This window comes from Rhinatrema bivittatum, chromosome 19 (assembly GCF_901001135.1).
Source record: "Rhinatrema bivittatum chromosome 19, aRhiBiv1.1, whole genome shotgun sequence".
Lineage (NCBI taxonomy): Eukaryota > Metazoa > Chordata > Amphibia > Gymnophiona > Rhinatrematidae > Rhinatrema > Rhinatrema bivittatum.
The window spans coordinates 20278098-20299160 of NC_042633.1; the positions used below are offsets into that span (position 1 = coordinate 20278098).

The 21063-nt window shown below is 44.1% G+C and overlaps 1 protein-coding gene and 1 long non-coding RNA gene across 3 annotated transcripts in view; one reads left to right on the forward strand and one right to left on the reverse strand.

The window, feature by feature from the left end:
* The window catches only part of LOC115080241 (C-Jun-amino-terminal kinase-interacting protein 4-like), a 38228-nt gene that overhangs the window by 6901 nt on the left and 10264 nt on the right, over positions 1 to 21063 (forward strand). For both annotated transcript variants that reach the window (XM_029584395.1, XM_029584396.1), the window contains 17 exons: positions 462 to 553; positions 1083 to 1179; positions 3769 to 3919; positions 4125 to 4215; positions 4374 to 4516; positions 8334 to 8391; positions 8790 to 8942; positions 9496 to 9547; positions 9936 to 10057; positions 10353 to 10406; positions 11254 to 11412; positions 11660 to 11792; positions 12098 to 12196; positions 12496 to 12552; positions 12778 to 12925; positions 14685 to 14808; positions 15507 to 15587. In XM_029584395.1, coding sequence (XP_029440255.1) covers positions 462 to 553; positions 1083 to 1179; positions 3769 to 3919; positions 4125 to 4215; positions 4374 to 4516; positions 8334 to 8391; positions 8790 to 8942; positions 9496 to 9547; positions 9936 to 10057; positions 10353 to 10406; positions 11254 to 11412; positions 11660 to 11792; positions 12098 to 12196; positions 12496 to 12552; positions 12778 to 12925; positions 14685 to 14808; positions 15507 to 15587 — 1814 coding nt within the window. The remainder of the gene's footprint in view (positions 1 to 461; positions 554 to 1082; positions 1180 to 3768; positions 3920 to 4124; positions 4216 to 4373; positions 4517 to 8333; positions 8392 to 8789; positions 8943 to 9495; positions 9548 to 9935; positions 10058 to 10352; positions 10407 to 11253; positions 11413 to 11659; positions 11793 to 12097; positions 12197 to 12495; positions 12553 to 12777; positions 12926 to 14684; positions 14809 to 15506; positions 15588 to 21063) is intronic.
* On the reverse strand, positions 1896 to 17225 carry LOC115080244. The gene is made up of 3 exons (XR_003853544.1): positions 17188 to 17225; positions 2683 to 2857; positions 1896 to 2470 (listed from the first exon to the last, which is right to left on the reverse strand). It is a non-coding gene; the product is annotated as an uncharacterized LOC115080244 (long non-coding RNA).

Consider the following 21063-nt stretch of genomic DNA (forward strand, 5'->3'; position numbering starts at 1 on the left):
GAGACCCTCACCACACAGCTCTGCCAATGCAACCTCACTCCTGCCCTGCAGCACCCCCTGCTATTCCAGTACTGAGACCCTCACACACAGCTGTGCCAATGCACCTCCCTCCTGCCCTGCAGCACCCCCTGCTATTCCAGTACTGAGATCCTCACACACAGCTCTGCCGATGCACCTCCCTCCTGCCCTGCAGCACCCCCTGCTATGCCAGTACTGAGACCCTCACACACAGCTCTGCCGATGCACCTCACTCCTGCCCTGCAGCAGCCCCTGCTATTCCAGTACTGAGACCCTCACACACAGCTCTGCCGATGCACCTCACTCCTGCCCTGCCGCTTCCCCCCCCCCCCCCCCCCCACCGCTATTTCAGGACTGAGGACCCTGGAAACCACTCTACTTGCACTATCTTTGCTATGCCCTTGAGTCTCTAGCTCTCTGACTCTTTTTTTTAATAACTGCAGATGATGAAGAGTTACAAAGAACTGAGCTTGCAGCGATCCCTGTCTTTGGAAGCTGCTCGGCAGCTGGGACAGTCATCTCCGCTACCCTTCAGGTGGGTGATCTCCCTGGGGAAATGGGACCTCATGGAGCATTCACAAAGCCGAGTAGGGTGCTGAACTGATTGGCCAGGAGATGGCAAGAGATTTCAGTTTGGCGCAGTAGAAGGAGCCCGTGGGGAGTGAAGGGTGGGTTCTCCCAAGGGATAGCAGAGGGCTGGAATTAGTTACGTATCCATATTAAACTCATTTTCCTATTCCTCTGTTTCTGTCTCTCTTGTCTTTTTCTCTTCTGTTCCTCCTCTATTCTCTGTTTAATGTTCTCCTGTGGCCATAGATCTTGTGGACTCTGCTTTCCACAGATACTTCATGTCTTCTGGTGAGCGGCACCACCAGCTTCGCCATTCCTGGTCCTGTAGGGATTGATAGAGGGCGGGGGGCATTGCTGGAGCATGCAGTGCAGGAATAATTGTTCCATTAAGTGTCGGAGGGGGGAAGGAATTGTGTGAGTCTGGCTTGACAAGATTGTGTCATTGCAGCTCTGGAAGGGCAGGGTGACCTCTAACCCTTCTCTCTCTCCCCCAGTGAGAAGAAGACCCTGTTGCTGGATTTTCAAAATGCCCCTTCCTCTCTGGAGAGCATCGCCTGCCCCGTCTACCCAGAATCCTGCAGCCCGGGTGGGGTAGGTTCCTTATATATATTTGTTTATATTTATTAAAGCAGGATATTCCGCCCCCCCTCAAAGCAGCTTACCTAAGCAGTTTATAACTCCAAAAAAACATACGTAACTAAAAATGAACAATGAACAATACTGACAGGCAATTAAAACAAAAAGTTATACATCTCATCCAATTCAAATAACAGAACAAAACCCATAAAAGATTAAATAAATAATGCTAAAAATGTGAACAAGCGTCTAGGCCTTCACTGTCTTTCTAAATGTTAAATAGTTTCCAGCCGCAGATCTAATGGTAAAGTCTTCCATGGCAGGGAAGCTTAAAAACTAAATGCAGCGGTCTCATTTCTGCTGGGGAGGGAATCCTTCCAAGAAGAACGAAGAACTCTCTGTGGACAGTAAGAAATTAAACGACACTGACAAATAACCTGGATTACCTAACCGAAGTGCTCGAACAGCTAAACAGAAAACCCTTAAATCCAATTCTTGCAATTGTAGGCAGCTGGTGGAGCTCTTTCATTCGAGACAAAACGTGTTCACATTTCTGATTCCCAAAAACGAATCTAGCCGCCATTTTCCGTAGTGTCTGGAGTCTTTTTAATCGAGCAAGTGGTAGCCCTTACAAGAGTGAACTAATAATCGGCAGTCTTGCTTCATCAGGAGAAGATGTTGTCGTCAAATATACCTTAAGTAAAAGATGGCAGATTGCATAAGGGAAGAAATTTTTTACCATGCTCAACCTGGAATCGAGCTTAACCCCCCCTAAAATTGACACCACTTCTTTCAAAGGAATCTCAGTATTAGCCACAGAAGAGGCACGGGAGGGAATAAGAGCCTTTCTAGAAAACCAATTTGCCTCCGATTTTTTGTGGCTTCACTTTTACTTCATGCAGTGTCAACCAATCTGCAATATATTTTAGACATTGATTAAAGTTTAACATTTCCTGCTTACAATCCAAAGCGAAGCAGACAACTACCTGAATGTCATCCACACAGAAAAAAAGCAACTATACCCCAAATCCCTAGACTGCAGTTGCCCAAAGGGAGTGAAATATCCATTGAATAAGCAGTGTGCCAAAATGGAGCTGGGACTCCATACACAAGTAGTTTTGACTCAGAAATTCTTCCCCCCCACCCCCCCAAGAAACTTGGAAAAAGAGATCTGTCAAATTCGAGAAACCGTGTGAAGGCAGTCTCCGCAACACCAGTGTCTTGTCATCACTGAATAAGCAGATCGTGGTCAACGGTGTCAAAGTCACACAAGCATTAATCCTGACTGTGTCATCCTCTTAGTTTTCTGTAAAAAAAAAAAAAAAGACCTAATTGACCGGCCACAACTTCTTCAATGACTTTTGAAATAAAAGAGATATTAGACACTGGCCAGTAATGATTCAAGAATGAAGGGTCAAGTGATTCCTTTTTCAGGAGCAGACAAATCAAAGCCCCTTTAAAGGGAAAAGGAGCCACGTAAAGATAAACTAGCAAGCATTATAATTGCTAATATCTTACACAGCCTCAATTCAGGCTTCTTAGCTAAACTGGTGGGCACAGGATCTAATGGCAAGGTTGCACGACCCGTCGTACGTGATACTAATTCAACATCAAGAGCTGAAGCAGCATTAAACGCAGGCAACAGGAACTCTAATCTCTGCCGAAAAACTGAGCCCAGCTTCTTCTTCCTCTCCTAATGAAAACATAGAAGGTGGGAGTAATAAGATCAGCATGAATCTCAGCTATTTTTTCTTCAAAAAATAAAAAAAGGATTCACCAGCTGACATGTGCGAGCTTACCATATGGTCTTCATGATCTCTATTAGCAAATTTGGAAATCACAGGAAATCGGGTTTTTTGGGTCAGTTATCCACAGAACTAATTTGCTTCGATAAATAATCTTGTTTTGCCCCTTTGATCTCGAGCTGTTATTTCACATTTGCTGCCTTACACTGATTTCCATCTTCACCACTTTGATTTACAATGCCGCACGTTGTCTTTTTTTAATAGCTTGAGCCCAGGACGAAACCATGGTTGGAAAAGACTCAGGTCTACCAGTTTTAATGTTTGAATGGGGCCGATTTGTCTAACGCAACAGTTATTGTAGAGTTCCATAACTCTACTTGAGCATCAACATCAGAAAAATTAATCTGGAAAAACTGACACATCCATGGCCAAAGTTTCCATGTTAGTCTGAGCGTAGTTCCTATATTCAGTTTCCATTCTTAAATGATAATACGGCCTCTGGTTTTATTTTCAAAGGACAGACAGACGCTATGGGTATCTTCTGTCTGTTCTGTGTTTGTCCATCTGTCTGGTAAATGTCCTGTATACATTTGTGCCTGCGAGGGTAAAAGAGGGGGGGGGGGTCATGTGAGCCTTGGTGCCAAGTGAGTAGCTAACTCACGTATGCTAATTGATCATGCTGTTCCTTTGACTACCGGGGTGGGGGGAAAGGGTCCTTGGGATGAGAGGTAGATAATGGGGAGAAATGTGCAGGAAACCTGTGCTCCTTTCCCCACACTCCCTGGAAGTCTATAAGGGTTCTGTCTGTGCCCATCCGAGGATGAGGTCACATCCATACATCATCTGTTTGCTCCTCCAGGGGGCAGCCGCAGACCAGACACCAGCCTCACCTGGGGGGTACTCGGAGTTAGCCAGTATCGATTGTCCAGTGCAGAAAGGATCAGGGGCTAATGGCCAAGCACTACAGGATGAACTGGAGCTAGAGGAAGGTGCTCCAGAGATACAGGACGGTAAGCAGAGATCTGAAAATCTACGTAACCTCTTTTACAGCACATGTCTGTCCAACCTATCTTTATGTGGTATCTACAGTTTATTAACATTACCACTTTCTTCTCCTGGTCTGGTTCTGTGGGTCAGTTGTCCTCTATGTAGAGCTCCATCATATCTTACTAATTAATTTCTTATTATTATGTTTTGTTTTTTTTCCTTTTACAGGGTTCTCTGTGTTGGAGAAACTATCAGAGGTCGATGAGATAATAAACTCTACTCCAGAACTGGAGTTGATGAGCGAGAACTTGGGAACGAGGTAAGGCTCCTCTCGCCTTGTATGACAATATCGGTGTGGCACTGATGGTTGTTGTGGTGGTGGTGGTGTGCAGTGGCCAGGGATATTGGGCAATTACTAAAGCAAAACTGCTTACATTAATGTTGACAAATGAGGTCATGTGTGTGTCTGATCCTTAGCACCCCCCAGCAGCAGCAGGAGGAGGAAAGCCTGGAGGAAGAGGAAGATCATGAAATGCGTAACACAAACTCCCTTTTTGCAGAGGTCTCCGTCACCAGTCCGGAGTTCATTGCTGATGTGGATGAAGGAGCTGACCTTCAAGGTACCTTTGCCAAACACTCATCAACCTACCAATCACCCACCCACCCATTCATCTATCCAACTATTCTAGCCAGCCATCAGTCACCCCATCTACCCACCCATCTATCCATTATCTATAAATATAACCACATGACCAGCCATCCATCTTTCATCCACCCCACTCTATCCATTGTCTATCCATCCACCCATTATCTATCTACCCTACCACCCAACCATCCATCCACCTAATATATATCCATCCACTGTCTCCTAATGGTTAAAAATCCAGTCTCAATAATAAAATAACTTCCACATCACACTCCTACCTCCAGACCCTTCTAGTAATCTGAGAAGGGTGGGTAAGATCCCGTAATTATGGGATCTTACCACCCTGGGAGAGACAGAGCAGTTCAATAAACATTTTAACTGGGCCAACCGAGCAGTAGATAGTTGATGTCTAAGCAGCTTTTGGATTGGTTGGTTGGTTTTCTTGTACAAAATATCTAGTCTATGCATTTGTTTGCAAAAGTGATAAATAGTAATTACATAAGAACATAAGATATGCCATACACTGGATCAGACCAAGGGTCCATCAGGCCCAGTATCCTGTCTCCAACAGTGGCCAATCCAAGTCACAAGTACCTGGCAAGTATTTATTTATTTAGACATTTTATATACCGTCATTCCATGTAAAGATCACAACCGTTTACAAAAATAACATTCATAAGAATATAAGAACATGCCATACTGGGTCAGACCAAGGGTCCATCAAGCCCAGCATCCTGTTTCCAACAGTGGCCAATCCAGGCCATAAGAACCTGGCAAGTACCCAAAAACTAAGTCTATTCCATGCTACTGTTGCTAGTAATAGCAATGGCTATTTTCTAAGTCAATTTAATTAATAGCAGATAATGGACTTCTCCTCCAAGAACTTATCCAATCCTTTTTTAAAACACAGCTACACTAACTGCACTAACCACATCCTCTGGCAACAAGTTCCAGAGTTTAATTGTGCGTTGAGTGAAAAAGAACTTTCTCCAATTAGTTTTAAATGTGCCACATGCTAACTTCAAGGAGTGCTCCCTAGTTTTTCTATTATCTGAAAGAGTAAATAACTGATTCACATTAACCCGTTCTAGACCTCTCATGATTTTAAACACCTCTATCATATCCCCCCCTCAGCCGTCTCTTCTCCAAGCTGAAAAGTCCTAACCTCTTTAGTCTTTCCTCATAGGGGAGCTGTTCCATTCCCTTTATCATTTTGGTCGCCCTTCTCTGTACCTTCTCCATTGCAACTATATCTTTTTTGAGATGAGGCGACCAGAATTGTACACAGTATTCAAGGTGGGATCTCACCATGGAGCGATACAGAGGCATTATGACATTTTCCGTTTTATTCACCATTTAGCAAATAATAACGGGTTACAGAGGTAGTATTGATAAACAGGCATTAACATCTATCAAATGAAATGTTCCAATACATATTAACTAACTATCTAGGACATAAGACATGAAGTACAGAAAATAAATTTCACATATTAGTCAGTACGTTGAGCTTTTTACAATCTCTTGATAAACTTGTTCCTCATGCATCAATTAGTATCTCTTGTCCTTCTTGTTATTGTAGATCTCTACATTCTGATGTTTTTAAGTTAGGTTGTATGCATTTTTGAATAGCCATATTTTTAGCTCACATTTAAATCTCTTTCTATCTGGTATCAAACGTAACACCTCAGGTAGGGGAATTCCAATGTTTTGGACCCGCTATGGAAAACACACGATCTCTTACATTTGTCAGGTGTGTGCTCTGTATTGTGGGGACAGTCAGTAGTCCTTTATTTTGAGATCTTAGTGTTCGCTGCAGTGTGTTTCTTTATAATGTCATGCCTATCATATGGTGTTACTCAAATGAAGTAACCAAACATTAAATAAATCCCATGCTAATAATGCTGGAAACAAGCAGTAGCTATTCCCTATGGATTAATAGCAGTTTATGGACTTCTCCAGGAACTTATCCAACTCTTTTTTAAACCCAGCTACACTAACATCCTCTGGCAACATAGTAATATAATAATGATGGCAGAAAAAGACCAAAATGGTTCATCCAGTCTGCCCAGCACGTTTCCCATAGTAGTAAATGCTGTTCTGTGCAAGTTACTCCACGTTTCTGTTAAGGGTAGTAACTGCCACTCCATGCAAGTTACCCCCATGATTCTGTTAAGGTTAGTAACTGCCGCTCCTTGCAGTTTACCCCCAAGCCTTTTCACTCATTCCCATCCTCTATCTTTTAGAGATCCACAGTGTTTATCCAATGCTCCTTTGAAATCCTTCACAGTTTTAGTCTTCACCACTTCCTCTAGAAGGGCATTCCAGGCATCCACCACCCTCTCTGTGAAGAAATATTTCCTGACATTGGTTCTAAGTCTTCCTCCCTAGAGTTTCAAATCGTCAACCCTAGTTCTACTAAATATTTTCCAAGGGAAAAGGTTTGTTGTTCACCATGGATCATTAAAACCTTTCAAGTATCTGAAGGTCTGTATCATATCACCCCTGCTCCTCCTCTCCTCCAGGGTATTCATATTCAGGTTCTTCAACCTCTCCTCATAAGTCATTCGATGGAGACCACCCACCATTTTGGTCGCCCTTCTCTGGACCACCTCCATCCTGTCTCTGTCCCTTTTGAGATCCGGTCTCCAGAACTGAACACAGTACTCCAGGTGAGTCCTCACCAAGGACCTGTACAAGGGGATTATCACTTCCCTTTTCCTACTAGATATTCCTCTCTATGCAGCCTGGCTTTAGCTATAGCCAATGTCACATTGCTTCGTCGACTTCAGGTCGTTAAACACTATCACCCCAAGGTCTCTCTCCTGCACCGCGCACATCAGCCCTTCACCCCCAACACATACAGTTCTTTCGGATTACCATACCCCAGATGTATGACTCTGCACTTCTTGGCATTGAATCCCAGCTGCCATATCTTCGACCACTCTTCCAGCTTCCTTAAATCCCGTCTCATTCTCTCTAATCCTTCTGGCGTGTCCACTCTGTTGCAGATCATAGCATCATCCACAAATAGACAAACTTTATCTTCTATCCCTTCCGCAATGTCACTCACGAAGATGTTGAACAGAACCGGTCCCAACACCGATCCCTTTGACACTCCATTTAACACCACTCTTTCTTCAGAGTAGGTTCCATTTACCATCACCCGTTGTCTTCTATCCATCAACCAGTTTGTAATCCACACCATCACCTTTGAGCTGACTCCCAAGCTTCTCATTTTGTTGATGAGTCTTCTGTGTGGGACCGTATCAAAAGCTTTACTAAAATCCAAGTAAATTACATTGAGTGCTCTTCCCTGATCCAGTTCTCTAGCCACCCAATCAAAATCAATTAGATTCGCAAGACAGGACCTTCCCCTGGTGAATCCATGCTGCTCTGATCGAAGCTGAACAGCCCTAACCTCTTCAGCCTTTCCTCATAGGGGAACCATTCCATGCCTTTTATCATTTTGGTCGCCCTTCTCTGTTCTTTCTCCAGTGCAACTATATATTTTTTGAGATTCCTTTCAGTTAAACAAAGATTACAAAGAGTTTTGCTGTAGTCCAGAAATTCACACACACACGTGGCCATCTCAGGGGAGCATGGCCTGGCAGCGTGCTTCTGACACCCAGGCTATGTGAAATCTTAGAACAGGGCAACGGGAACAAGGTTGTTAGGTGTTATTACACCCTCTCCAGGAACACCAATGTTACTCTACAACAAAATTCTTGTGCAGGATTCACTTCAATGGAACTTGAGGAAGTAACGGTGTCTGTTTTTATTTCCCTCTCCAGGGATTGGAAACTCTCTGGAGGTGCTGATGTCCAAGAACACAGAGCTGAGAAACATGCAGTGAGTAGTTGGGGGCGGAAGAGGAAAAAAACCCTACATATGTCTCATTATGACTTGCCATTGCTGCGTGCCTGAAGAGTAAGGTCTCTGGGGCAGGAATTCCTTGCACAGTTTGTTGTAAATCACAGAGCCCTACAAACAGTTTGGCATAGTCTGTATTATGGTCAGAGAATGGGGCGAGTACCTTTTATGAAACGCAGCCTGCTACGTACTTCTTGGGAATGCTGGAGTTTCAGTACATTGGTAGTAATAGGTTTCAAATGACTGATATTCCACTTTTTTCTCAATGTCTGCCCTTCTTGAGAGAGGCTGTGTCTTGGGGCAAGGTGGGAGCAGAGTTCCAAGGTGCTACGTCTCTGGGAAGCACTTCCTCGCATATGTCCATCTCGCTTTTTCAGGACAGACATTGATGCAGCCCGAAAGAGCCTCATCGCTCGCGTGGAGGAGCTGACAGCAGAGAGGGAGGACCTCAGGCAAGAAGTAGTAGCACTGAACCAGAGCCTGAGTCGAGGGCAGAGCAAAATCCGGGAGAGTGAGCAGGAACTGCAGAGGTACCAGGGTGGAAGAGAGAGGCTTGGCTACCCCTTTCCACCTCAAGTTTTCTGATGCAAAGAAATTTTTTGAATATGGACCAATGCCCAACTACCCGCAGCTTTTCAGTCAATTGTCTGGGGCTGAGTAGGAGATAATGCTGGCTGGCCCTGTGGCTCAGGTAGTAAATACCAGTTGGAAGGTCCTCCGCTTCAATCCAGCTCTCGTCTTCCACTCCCAAGTCAGCAAGGGCTCAAGATACTGCAGAGGCAGTGTTCCCAGCCCTCATGGGGAGGACAGCGTCACAGTCATTGCTTAAAGTGTGACACTTAGTAGCTAGGTCCAGGGTCCATGAATGCATGGCTCCTGGCCCAGGACGGAAGTGACTGCACTTGAATGTAAGTTGGGACAGATCCTGGTCCTGATTCCCACTGAGATGGAAGTAGAAAAGCAGGAGAAAACTGCTGGGGAAAAGAAAAAAGGTGGTCACAAACACCATGACTCGGGCTGCAAGCTAGGAACTGTTACTATTTTACTTTTTTGGGTTTATAAATGTTTTAAAACTTTACCTAGGACACGTCAAGAATTGGAGGAGGCCAAGAATCAGTGCAGAGAAAGCTCGGAGGTATGTCGTGCATGCCCCAGGATATTTTGCAATCTTTTGGTGAAAGTATCGCAGGTGAGGAAGAGTGAGAAGCAGGACACGTATTACCACAGTGGAGACCTCTGGGTGGGGACAGTGAGTTGTGAGCTGTGTATTATCACAGGAGAGTTCATAGGGCCAGGGGGAGAGAGAGAGGAGCATGAGATGTGTGTTATCACAGGGGAGGGTTCAGGGACGAATGCACAGAAGGGAGAGAAGCACGAGCCACGCGTTATCAAAAGAGGACACTGGTGGTGGGGAGGCAGGGGGATAAGAGTGAGAAGCACAACGTGTATTACCACAGAGGTGGGCCAAGAGGCAAGAATGAGCTGTCTATTATCACAATGAGCTCTCTGTCTTTGCTCCTCAGGTGGACACTCAGCGCCGGCGCTTCACCCGAGCTGAGATGGCACGAGTGCTGATGGAGCGCAACCAGTACAAGGAGCGGCTGATGGAGCTGCAGGAGGCTGTGCGCAGGACAGAGATGCTTCGGTGCGTCTGCCCCTCCGTCCAAACGCGACATCGCAAGTGCAGGATCAGGGGGCTGTTAGATGTTTGTGGACTGTTCGAAGCGATCCTGTTTTAAAACCTCCCTGCCCTCCCCTTGTGCCAAAATGCAGCTCTGATTTCTCTGAGAAAACACACAAGACTACAAATTCCAGTGTTCAGTGAGGGGCTATAAAAATCAGGAGAGGATGGGTCTGCACAGCTGGCCCTTCCTCCATAACTTCTGTCAGCCTGGAAAGTAAAACATTCAGGGACTTATTTGCTTTTACTTCCTTCATAGGGTTTCAAGAGAAGTTCAGAATGCACAACTCAGGAAATCCTCATTCTGGAAACTGTAAGTCTGACTGCACTGTACCAACACTCCCTATTGTCACCTACAGCACTTCAAGCTGGGAGAGGCTGGTTCTGCAGGAGCTGTGAGCTCCGCCCAACACCCCCCCTGCACCACTCCCTACAGCACCTCGTGCTGGGAGAGGCTGGGACTGCAGGAGCTGTGACTCCCCCACACCCAGCGCGCCTGCACCATTCCCTACAGCGCCTCCTGCTGGGAGAGGCTGGGACTGCAGGAGCTGTGACTCCCCCACACCCAGCGCGCCTGCACCATTCCCTACAGCGCCTCCTGCTGGGAGAGGCTGGGACTGCAGGAGCTGTGACTCCCCCACACCCAGCGCTCCTGCACCATTCCCTACAGGGCCTCCTGCTGGGAGAGGCTGGGACTGCAGGAGCTGTGACTCCCCCCACCACACCCAGCGCTCCTGCACCATTCCCTACAGCGCCTCCTGCTGGGAGAGGCTGGGACTGCAGGAACTGTGACTCCCCCACACAGCGCTCCTGCACCATTCCCTACAGCGTCTCCTGCTGGGAGAGGCTGGGACTGCAGGAGCTGTGACTCCCCCACACCCAGTACTCCTGCACCACTCCCTACAGCGCCTCCTGCTGGGAGAGGCTGGGACTGCAGGAGCTGTGACTCCCCCACACCCAGTGCTCCTGCCCCATTCCCTACAGCACCTCCTGCTGGGAGAGGCTGGGCCTGCAGGAGCTGTGACTCCCCACACCCAGCACCTCCTGCTGGGAGAGGCTGGGACTGCAGGAGTTGTGATTCCCCCCAACTCCCAGTGCTCCCTGTACCGTTCCCTTGCATAAATACTAAATCCTCACCATTTTCTTTTTCCCCTCCATAGCTTTGACCGTTTGTTCAGTTCTGAAGCTGGAGAGAGGTTCTCGGACTCCCCATCCCACATGCACACACCCCACTCCAATCCCGCTATGGCATATTTGAATCCCACAGGAAGTGGCACCAGGTTAAACCCTTTCCTGTCTCAGGACACTTCTCAGACAGAGTAAGTGAGATGGGGGCTTGGGACGGGCAGAAAATAAGTGTTGATTTCAGAGACATACTCACTAAAGGAGACCTGCCATCTGCGATCCTGGGCAACACAAAGGAGACCTGCCCTTTGCTTGAGCTGTGATCCTGACGTCTACAAAGGAGACCTCTCTTCCCAGATCCTGCATTGTGCATGAGGAAGACCTGCCTTTAGATTGGGCTGTAACTATGCACTCTCTCCCTGCCCCCCTTCTTTTCTGCAGCGGGGATGTCACTGCAGTGTCTGCGCGACAACAGAAGAGGGAGCAATACCGCCAGATCCGAACACATATCTGGAGTAAGCATGGGAGAGAACAGCTGCATGGCTGGAGTTACCCGCTGGCCTTGGCCGGAAAGGTAGCAGTGGTGTGGGGGTTGGAGGTGTTGGGGATGGGGGTAATGAGATGGTGAGGCGAAGCAATTTCATGCTCTACAACTTCTGTAAGGCAAAATATATATACATATATATATATATAGTAGGAAAAAAATGAATAGCAAAGTCTTGTGCAAAAAGGTCCATCATTCATCTTCAGTCCCCATGTGTGCTTAATGATGTCAGATATCTGGCCATCGGCATCCTGAACATGGGCCTCCTTTCTTGTCTGTGGTCAAGCTCTGATGGGATGAGGGCTCTCACGGCAATGTGGCTTTCCTCATTACAGGGGGGCCACGGAGAGACCTCAGGGGCTGAGGGGAGCAGCTGTGTGGTCCCTGTACTAGTCCAGTTGCGTCTGCTCGATCAGAAAGACCCCAGTACCAAGGTGAATATACAACCAATGCAAGGCTCTCTGTTTATTATTCCACTCCCTGGTCCTATCCCTCCCTCCTTTCTATTTCTCCTCCTCCTGTCTATCACATTCTCTCTTCCTGTTTCCACCCCTCCATCTTTCTCTCCCTGTCCTCATTCTCCTCGCTTCCTGTTTTTCCCCCACCTATTTCCTTTCCCTTTACTCAGACTATTCATTTTGCTATTTCATCCTTTCCTTTCTTCTTTACTCTTTCTGCCTTCCTCCTTTCTCTTGTCCCTTTTTTTAAAAATGTCTCTTTTCATGCATTTCAGCTCTGGTGTGCGACCGGAATGTGCAGCACGGACCCAAAAAGAAACGTAGTGAGACAGGTATCTCCCCCACCTTGCAGCTGGTTCCATGGCCACTGGACGGCATACTTTGGCTGGGGCGGCGCAGAGGTTGCGAGTTCATGGTCTGAATGCTGCCCTTAGTAATGTCTTTGAGGGCTGTTTGTGTAGCTTCAGGTGCGAGTCTGAATGCACTTGCTGAGAGTCGGATGGCCTTGCTCACACCATTCTCATGTCTCCCCCCCCCCCCTCCTCTCCCGGTGGCAGCCCGAACCCTCCCCCAGCTTGGTCTGGATTTGCTCTCGGACTCACTCTGTCAGCGAGGTGATGGTGATCGATGCCAGCCGCTCAAACCATGTCGTGGACCAGTTCGTGATCCCCAATGCTCATGTTCTGTGCCTCAGCAGTGTGCCCGGTGAGCATGTGCAGCATGGTGAATAGTGATCTGTCACAGGACTGTAATACCCACATCATGTCTGCAGCAGCAGCTTGCTGATTAGAAACCTTATTTTTCTTCCCAGGGTAATGCCATGGGAGAATGGATTCTGAAGGCTGTTTTGGGGAGTTTTTTTTATATGTTTCTGGGACTGTTATCACCAGGTTAGGGAGGTCTAGTAATATCAGCTGATGGTGTGATAACATCTATATGTAAGAAGAATTGGGTCTGCATCATGCAGTTATGGCAAAAAGCACCGTGCAGTGCCTCTGAAAATCGCCTAGGTCTGCTAGTACAAGCAGAGGTCGAAGAGACTATTATAGAGCTTGCTTATTCTTTATTATTAACACCACATTTATTTATTTATTTATTTATAGCTTTTATATACCGGCATTCGTATAACACATCATGTCGGTTTACAGGTAACTGAGAAAGGAAATTACAATGATCAATGGTAGAGGATAGCTAGATAAAAGATAAAGGTAACTTTACAGTAGAGCGAACGAGCGTCGTAGATAATTTGGTTAAATAGACAAAATGAACTGATAAACGCAATTACATTTTTATAACCAGTGAATTTTTATGACATATGGACAATCTAACGGCTCATACAGCTGTCAATGTAAATATATTGTATATATAAACATATTTAACATTATTCCATACCCATGCATATCCCTTATAAAAACCCTCACATTCATTTATTCATTACCCTCCATTCATCCCATATTCCTAGCATACACATTCACCAAAATCACCATGGGAAAATCCCCACTTACATACTAAAAGACTTCTCCAATCTACTTCTATTATCTCACGTTCTTCTATTCTCCTTATCTCTTTTAGTATGTAAGTGGGGATTTTCCCATGGTGATTTTGGTGAATGTGTATGCTAGGAATATGGGATGAATGGAGGGTAATGAATAAATGAATGTGAGGGTTTTTATAAGGGATATGCATGGGTATGGAATAATGTTAAATATGTTTATATATACAATATATTTACATTGACAGCTGTATGAGCCGTTAGATTGTCCATATGTCATAAAAATTCACTGGTTATAAACATGTGGTGTTAATAATAAAGAATAAGCAAGCTCTATAATTTATTTATTTATTTATTTATTTTTGGTTTTTATATGCCGGAAGTTCCTGTATACAATACATATCACTCCGGTTCACAGGTAACAAGATAACTATTGCCGGGATGGCGGTTTACATGGAACAAGTCAAACGATTAATCAATTATAGAGTAAAATACAACTAGGATCAACTTAAAAACATATAAATATAATATATATTATATAATATAATATAATATAATATAATAGTCTCTTAGACCTCTCATGCAGTTATGGAGCAGGCATGGGATAACGTCAGCTTCGAATTCATGGCGCCTGCCATACTTTTTGTTTGTGGCTGCTGGATCGGGCCTATGGAACAAGTGCTACCCTTTTCTTTTTGCTTTTGGGCCCATGCGCAGCAGAGAAGGCAGAAAAGCTGGTGAGTTTCCTTTGCCCCGTCAGCTGAAGAGGAGGACGTGTGAGGTTGGAAGGGGCGTGAATAAGAGTGAAAGGAAGGCTGCAGAAAGGAGTGAGAGGAGAAGCAAAGGAAAGGAGGGAGAGAGGAGGGGAGGGGCATGAGAAGAGAAAGGGAGGGGTGAGAAGGAGAAGGCAAGGGGTAGTGAGAAAGAAAGGAAAATGTCACTACAAAGATACATTCTTGCTCTCTCTCACAGGTTACAGACTGGATGTAGTAGAAGCTGGCCAAGAAGCTGTGGCTACCACAGACCCTGGCACAAAGGTGCAGGAGGCCACATCGAGCCGGCTGATGACGGTGTGGATCGGGACTCAGGAGGGCAGGTAATGAAGGCTTCCAGGCCAGAGCTGCTAGACAATTGAATAGTAGAGAAATCAGCCTATTCTACTTTGTTTTATTGCATTTTCTTTCCTTTTTCCCATTTTTTTCACCTTGCATTTCATTTCTTGGTGGAGTTGTTGCTGCAGTTTTCTGTCTGGAGCAGGTTTTTTCTAAGGGATAACAGATCAGGCTTCGGCTTGCCTTACCTCCATGAGGACAACTAGACTGTTGAGCGGGGAGGAGTGTAACCTCCTCCTTGCAGCTGTGAGGATAGAATAATTTTCAGCTCTAGAACTGAGATCCTTCAAGAAATACACTTTAAATTCCTGCACAGGTTGTATGGTTTCTCAGTAGCCCTGCTTCTTGGAGTACTATCAAGAATTCAACCTCTCATCTGACTTTAACCAAGGGAAGCAGTGTCCTCTGAATACTCGTGCCTTTCATGCGCCAGACTGTTCTCTCCGACCTTCTCCCTTCCATTCAAATGTAACCTTTCTTACCCTCTCAGAGGTGTCTCTGTTCTTCCCTGAAAGAAAAACTGGAGCTATGCCTGCAAGCGTTTTCGCTTTCCTCCTTTTTTAGCCTCATACAGAAAATCCAGGGTAGCCATGTGGTCCCCATCTAAATTCGGTCTTGGTGTATGATTCTTGGAGATCAGGTTCTCTCTTTTAACCTCCTATTTCTTTTGTTTCTTGTTTAGACTGAACATACACTCCGCTGTTTCCAACTGGAGAAAGTGTATGCAGACAGTACAGCTGAAGGACGCCATTCACAGCCTTGTGTAAGTAGGGCCAGTACTGATCTCCCTCATCTGTTGATGTCTGTTAATTTGTCACTGCTTGAAGGAAGCAACCTTAGTCTAACCAAGATATCGCTTCTAATCAAGGACTTTGACGGTAAGCTGCACTGATCTTTTGCTTTGGATTGGCAGCTAATCAAGCAAGAAATCAAGTAAACTAAACAACTGATTTGTTGGCAAAAAGCGCTGGAGATTGAAGGAGCAGCAGGATAGGGGCTAAAATATAGGGAACAAGGGTCAAGACAGCTCTCTGGTTCTAGAGCCTTGCCTCTGTCAAAATAACCAGACGATGAAGGAGTTTACATTGTAAGGAAAGCTGGGAGAAAATGTAAGGGCCATGGATTGGAAGAAGTGCGACGACCATAGCGGTCAGAGGCTGGATGAAGAGAAGAGAGAAGCTGATAAGTGGGGAAAAGTTAGAGGGAGATGAGCAAGTTGACACATGAATAAGAGGGGTTGGTAATGGTCAGACAGGAACAGAGCTATAGTAATTTTAGGAAAGTTATGGCCACATTACAGATGTTTAATGATAAATTAGAAGCGCTCCTTTATTGGGATAGATGTGGGAAAAACAATAGGATGATGTATTTGTTCCAGGTATAACGGTTTGGCCTAAATGAGTCCATTTTGGATTATATTAGATTGCTATATACTGAACCCACAACTCACAGCTAGAACATTAATAAATAGTGAACATGCCGAGTCTTTTGGTCTATTGCGAGATAAAAGACAAAGATACCCTCTGTCACCCCCTCCTGTTTGTCCTTTCAGTAGAAAGAACTACTAGCAATTAAATTATGAAAGGTGGAGGATTTTAAGGGGATTGAGGTAATAGTGAACCCTTTCACAGATGAGATAGTGCTGTCTGTGACAGAAGTCAACCAGTTATTCCTATTATACAAGACATATTTAATATGTTTACTAAAGCCAGTGACTGAGTTAATCAGTTTTCGAAAATTGGAGGCCTTACCCCCTTAGTCGAGATGTGCAAGAGAACTGGGTAGGGGAGTTGCATTTTCTTTGTGCAGAAAATGAGAACAAACATTTAGGAGTAAGAAGACACACACAATTGTCCAGATTATAACCGTTTAATGCGACAACTGCATTAACCCAAGTACAGCAACAAATCCAGTTATGGCCGCATCTTCCTCTGTCTTTAATGTATAAGTCTGCATTATTTAAGGTGATTCCCAAAGCATTTTATATCTTCTTCAAATGTTTCCCTGTTCGTTAAGGGGGAGGATATGAGTTTTACTGTGTTATTTTTATAATCATTTTAGGATACTGTGTTGTTATGGTATTTGTGTTCCTTACTATTATGAATGTTCTTATGCAAACCACTCTGAGTCATGGCAGAGAGTGGTACAGAAATACTAATAAGATAAAGATATTGCTCAACAGAAAACAAACATTTTTGCGGAGACAGGAACACCTCTTCACCCCAGCATATCATTGGTTAAGCTTTGCTGATCTAAAGATTCAGATAGTATTCCAAACATATGACTGCATAATGCAGCATGTCAACTCCATGTCAAATTTACAAATATAACCACAGAAAGAGGAATTATGCATACATACTTACTCATCAATGGCATCCATGCACCTGCTCATCTTCTCCCTAAAAGCATCACAAATCATATTTATTTATTTATTTAAAGGTTTTTTATATACTGCGGAACGTTACAAACATCACCTGGGTTTACAATGAACAATAATTTAGCAACAGGCTTTACAATTAAGAGAGAACAAGCGAAAATAACTCAATAATGCAATGAATCAGCATATGGTACAATTAAATCCCATCTAATCTTATGGGAGAAACTATGTATATTTACCAGCGGTATATACTTCAGTAAATAATGTACAAATCAAATATACAATATATGTATAATTAGATACATTTAGGTCACGGAAAGGCAGAAAGTAGAAAGAGGGAAGGGGGGGGAGAGAGGCTGGACTAATAGAGTGGAGAGAAAATAGTAGGAGACAGAGGTTGTTAGAGGTAGGAGACTGAGGCTGTTAGAGGTAGAAAAGGCTATTTGTGGAGTCTAAGGGCATTATGTATAAGCTTCTCTGAAGAGCCAAGTTTTTAAGTTTTGTTTGAATTTTTTGATACAGGGCTCCAGGCGCAAGTCCGTAGGCATTTTATTCCAGATGTTTGTTCCTGCCATAGTAAATGATCGATCTCTTGTAGAGACATGTTTAATTTGTTTGAAAGAGGGAGTCTTGAGTTTGGCTAGGTGTATTTTTCTTGTGGGTCTATCGGATTTGTGAAATGTAAAGTGGTCAGAGAACCATTGCATTTCTTGGTTTTAGATTGATTTATGTATAAGGGTTAGGACTTTGTATGTAATTCTCGATGCAACTGGTAGCCAGTGGAGGTATTGGAGTACTGGTGTAATGTGGTCATGGCGATGCGCATTAGTAAGTATTCGGGCGGCTGCGTTTTGTAACATTTGTAACGGTTGTAATGAGTTTTTAGGCAGTCCAAGAAGTATGGAATTACAGTAGTCCAGCTTTGACAATATTGTAGCTTGTAATACAGTTCAGAAATCATATGGGTGTAGGAGAGATTTGATTCTTTTTAGAGTATGGAGTTTAAAGAATCGATTTTTTACAGTGGCTGCAATGAATTTTTTTTAGTGAGAAATAGTTATCTATGATAACACCAAGGCTACGGACTTGCTGTAAAGCGAGGGGGCCAGCTTGTGAATAATTAGTAGGATGGAGGGGTATGTTACTTTGTGGAGAGATGATGAGGAGTTCCGTTTTACTAGTATTGATTGCTAGAAAGTTTTCAGTGAGTAGCTTCTTTATTTCTTCAAGTGCAGCGTCCCAGATTTTCAGTGCATTTGGGTAGAGAGTCTTTAATGGGGATAAGAATTTGCACATCATCTGCATATATGAAGTGCGGGAATCCAAGTTTCATCAAGAGCTGACATAAAGGGAAAAGGTAGATGTTAAACAGTGTTGATGAAAGACAGGATCCTTGAGGTACTCCTTGTTGTAATTTTCTGGGTTCGGATTGGTTGATACCAAATTTAACACTGTATTTTCTCTCATTAAGATAGGACTGGAGCCAGCAGAGCGCGGTGCCAGAGATTCCAATTTGAGATAGGCGGGAGATCAGGGTATAGTGATTGACAGTGTCAAATGCTGCTGATATATCAAGCAGAGCAAGGATGTAAGAGCGACCTATGTCTAGCGTTTTTAATACTAAATCTGAAAGTGATAGTAGCAGAGTTTCGGTACTATGGTTTTGGCGGAATCCATATTGGGATGGAAATAGTAGTTGGTGTTCATTTAGAAATTCTGTGAGTTGTTTGTTTATAATTTTCTCCATTATTTTGGAGAGGAAAGGAAGGTTCGAGACTGGTCGGTAGTTAGAAGGTTCAGTCGGGTCCAAGTCCGCTTTTTTGAGGGTCGGTTTTATAATGGCATGCTTGAGTTGTGTGGGTGCCAGTCCAGAAGAGATAGATTTGTTGAGAATCTTGGAAATCGGTTTGGCAATCCTTGCTGGAGAAGAAAGGAGTGTTTTAGTGGGTATGATATCGAAGGGGTGCGTGGCTGGTTTGATCTTTTTGAGTATTGCTTCAATTTCTAGAGGTGTAGTAGTTTCAAAGTTTGTAAGGGTAGGTGAAGGTGGTATAGTTGTTTTGGGGTTATGAATATAAGTGTTATTGGTGGATGTAGTAATGTGTGTGTTGATGGTAGAAGAGTTGCTAATAAGGGGGGGAGTAGTAAAACGCGCTATTATGTTATTAATTTTGTCACAGAAGTAATCAGCTAGTTTCTCACACTTATTTTTATCTTCATTGTCTGAATTAGTGTTAGATAGAGGAGTGATAATACTAGATACATATTGGAAAAGGGCTCGTGGGTTGAATTGATATTGATGAATCTTTGATGCGTAATAGTCTTTTTTAGCTTTGTCTGTGTTTTTCCGGTATTCATGAAGAAGAGAGCAGAACTTTAAAAGTAGCGCTGGAGATTGGTTTTTACGCCATTTCTTTTCCATTTTACGTAGTTCTGTTTTCATGGTTCTCAATTCTGGGGTGTACCACAGTTTTTTGGCTTTCTTGTCCATGTTGATTTCTTTCGATATTAGTGGGCATAGTTTATTTGCAATATTACCGGTGATTTGGTGCCAGGAAGAGCAAGCTGAATTGGCGTCAGTGAGATCCAACTTATTGAGGTCTTCTAATAATGTGTCCATAATTTCTTCTGATTTGCAATGTTTGCGGAATGTTATGGTTTTCTTATTGTAGTCAGACGTTTGGGGGATGCATTTGATCGTGCAGGAAGAGTCAATCCGGTAGTGGTCTGATCAGGGAATAGGGGTGCATTGAGGCGAGCTAGTTTGGATAAGTGAATTTGTAAAGATGACATCAAGTGTATGTCCAGCTTTATGTGTAGGATTAGATACATTTTGTATAAATCCAAGCGCATTAAGGGCAGCCATGGTGGCTTCACTAGCTGGTGAAAGCGGTGAACGGTCAAAGTGTAGATTTAAGTCTCCTAGGATGATTGTGTGGATAGAAATGTCAATATATTTGGAGATGTATTCCGTTAGAGGTGAAGGGTTGTTTTCTAAAATGCTGGGGGGAGCATAGATTAGGCAGATTTGTAGTTCCTTGGACTTAAAGAGTCCAATTTCAAGCTTGTGAGGGGGTATGATAGATTGTAGAGTAAGTTTGAATTTCTTTTTTGCTGCAAGGAGGAGTCCACCTCCTTTCTTTTTACCTCTAGGAATGGAGAAGATATTATATTCTTCCGTAGGAAATTGGTTTATTATTGCGGTGTCAGAGTTCTTTAGCCAGGTCTCTGTTATTGCACAGATATCAGGGGATTCGTCAGTGAGGATATCATAGAGAATGGAAGTCTTTTTAATTACAGATTGTGCATTTATGAGTAAAATAGAAAAAGTCATCAGACCAAAGATTTGAGTGAGCGGGGATATCATGATGGGGATAAGCGTTTTATGGTACGGCATATTGTATTTGTTAGTTATGGAATTGAAAGAGAAGTTAGAGTATTTGAGGATAGGAATGGGTTGGTTCATAGTAAATGAATGTAAATCTTTATGTGTGGCAGTTGATAGTTGTGTAAAAATGGAGTTTGTTCTCATATACAATGTATTTTCACATGGAATTTGAAATCAGGTGAATATAGTAGCTTGAGGAAGTTTTCGTGGGGCTATTCAGTTAGGCAGTGTTTGCAATTCAATTTGTTACAGGGGTGTTCTTCAGGGGCGCACAAAGGGGCTGGCCCCTTTGTCGCGCTCCTTCGGTGCGCGACGCCTGTGAGTATCGGGGTTTAAATCCCCGCGGGCTAGATGCTGATTGGCTGCGTTGTGGTGGCCTCGTTTTGGTAGGGCAGTGACGTTGCGGCAGGCCGAGCAACGGGCTCGCGCTGAAGAATGGAGCAGCGGCGAATTTGGCAGCTCGCAGGCGGCGCT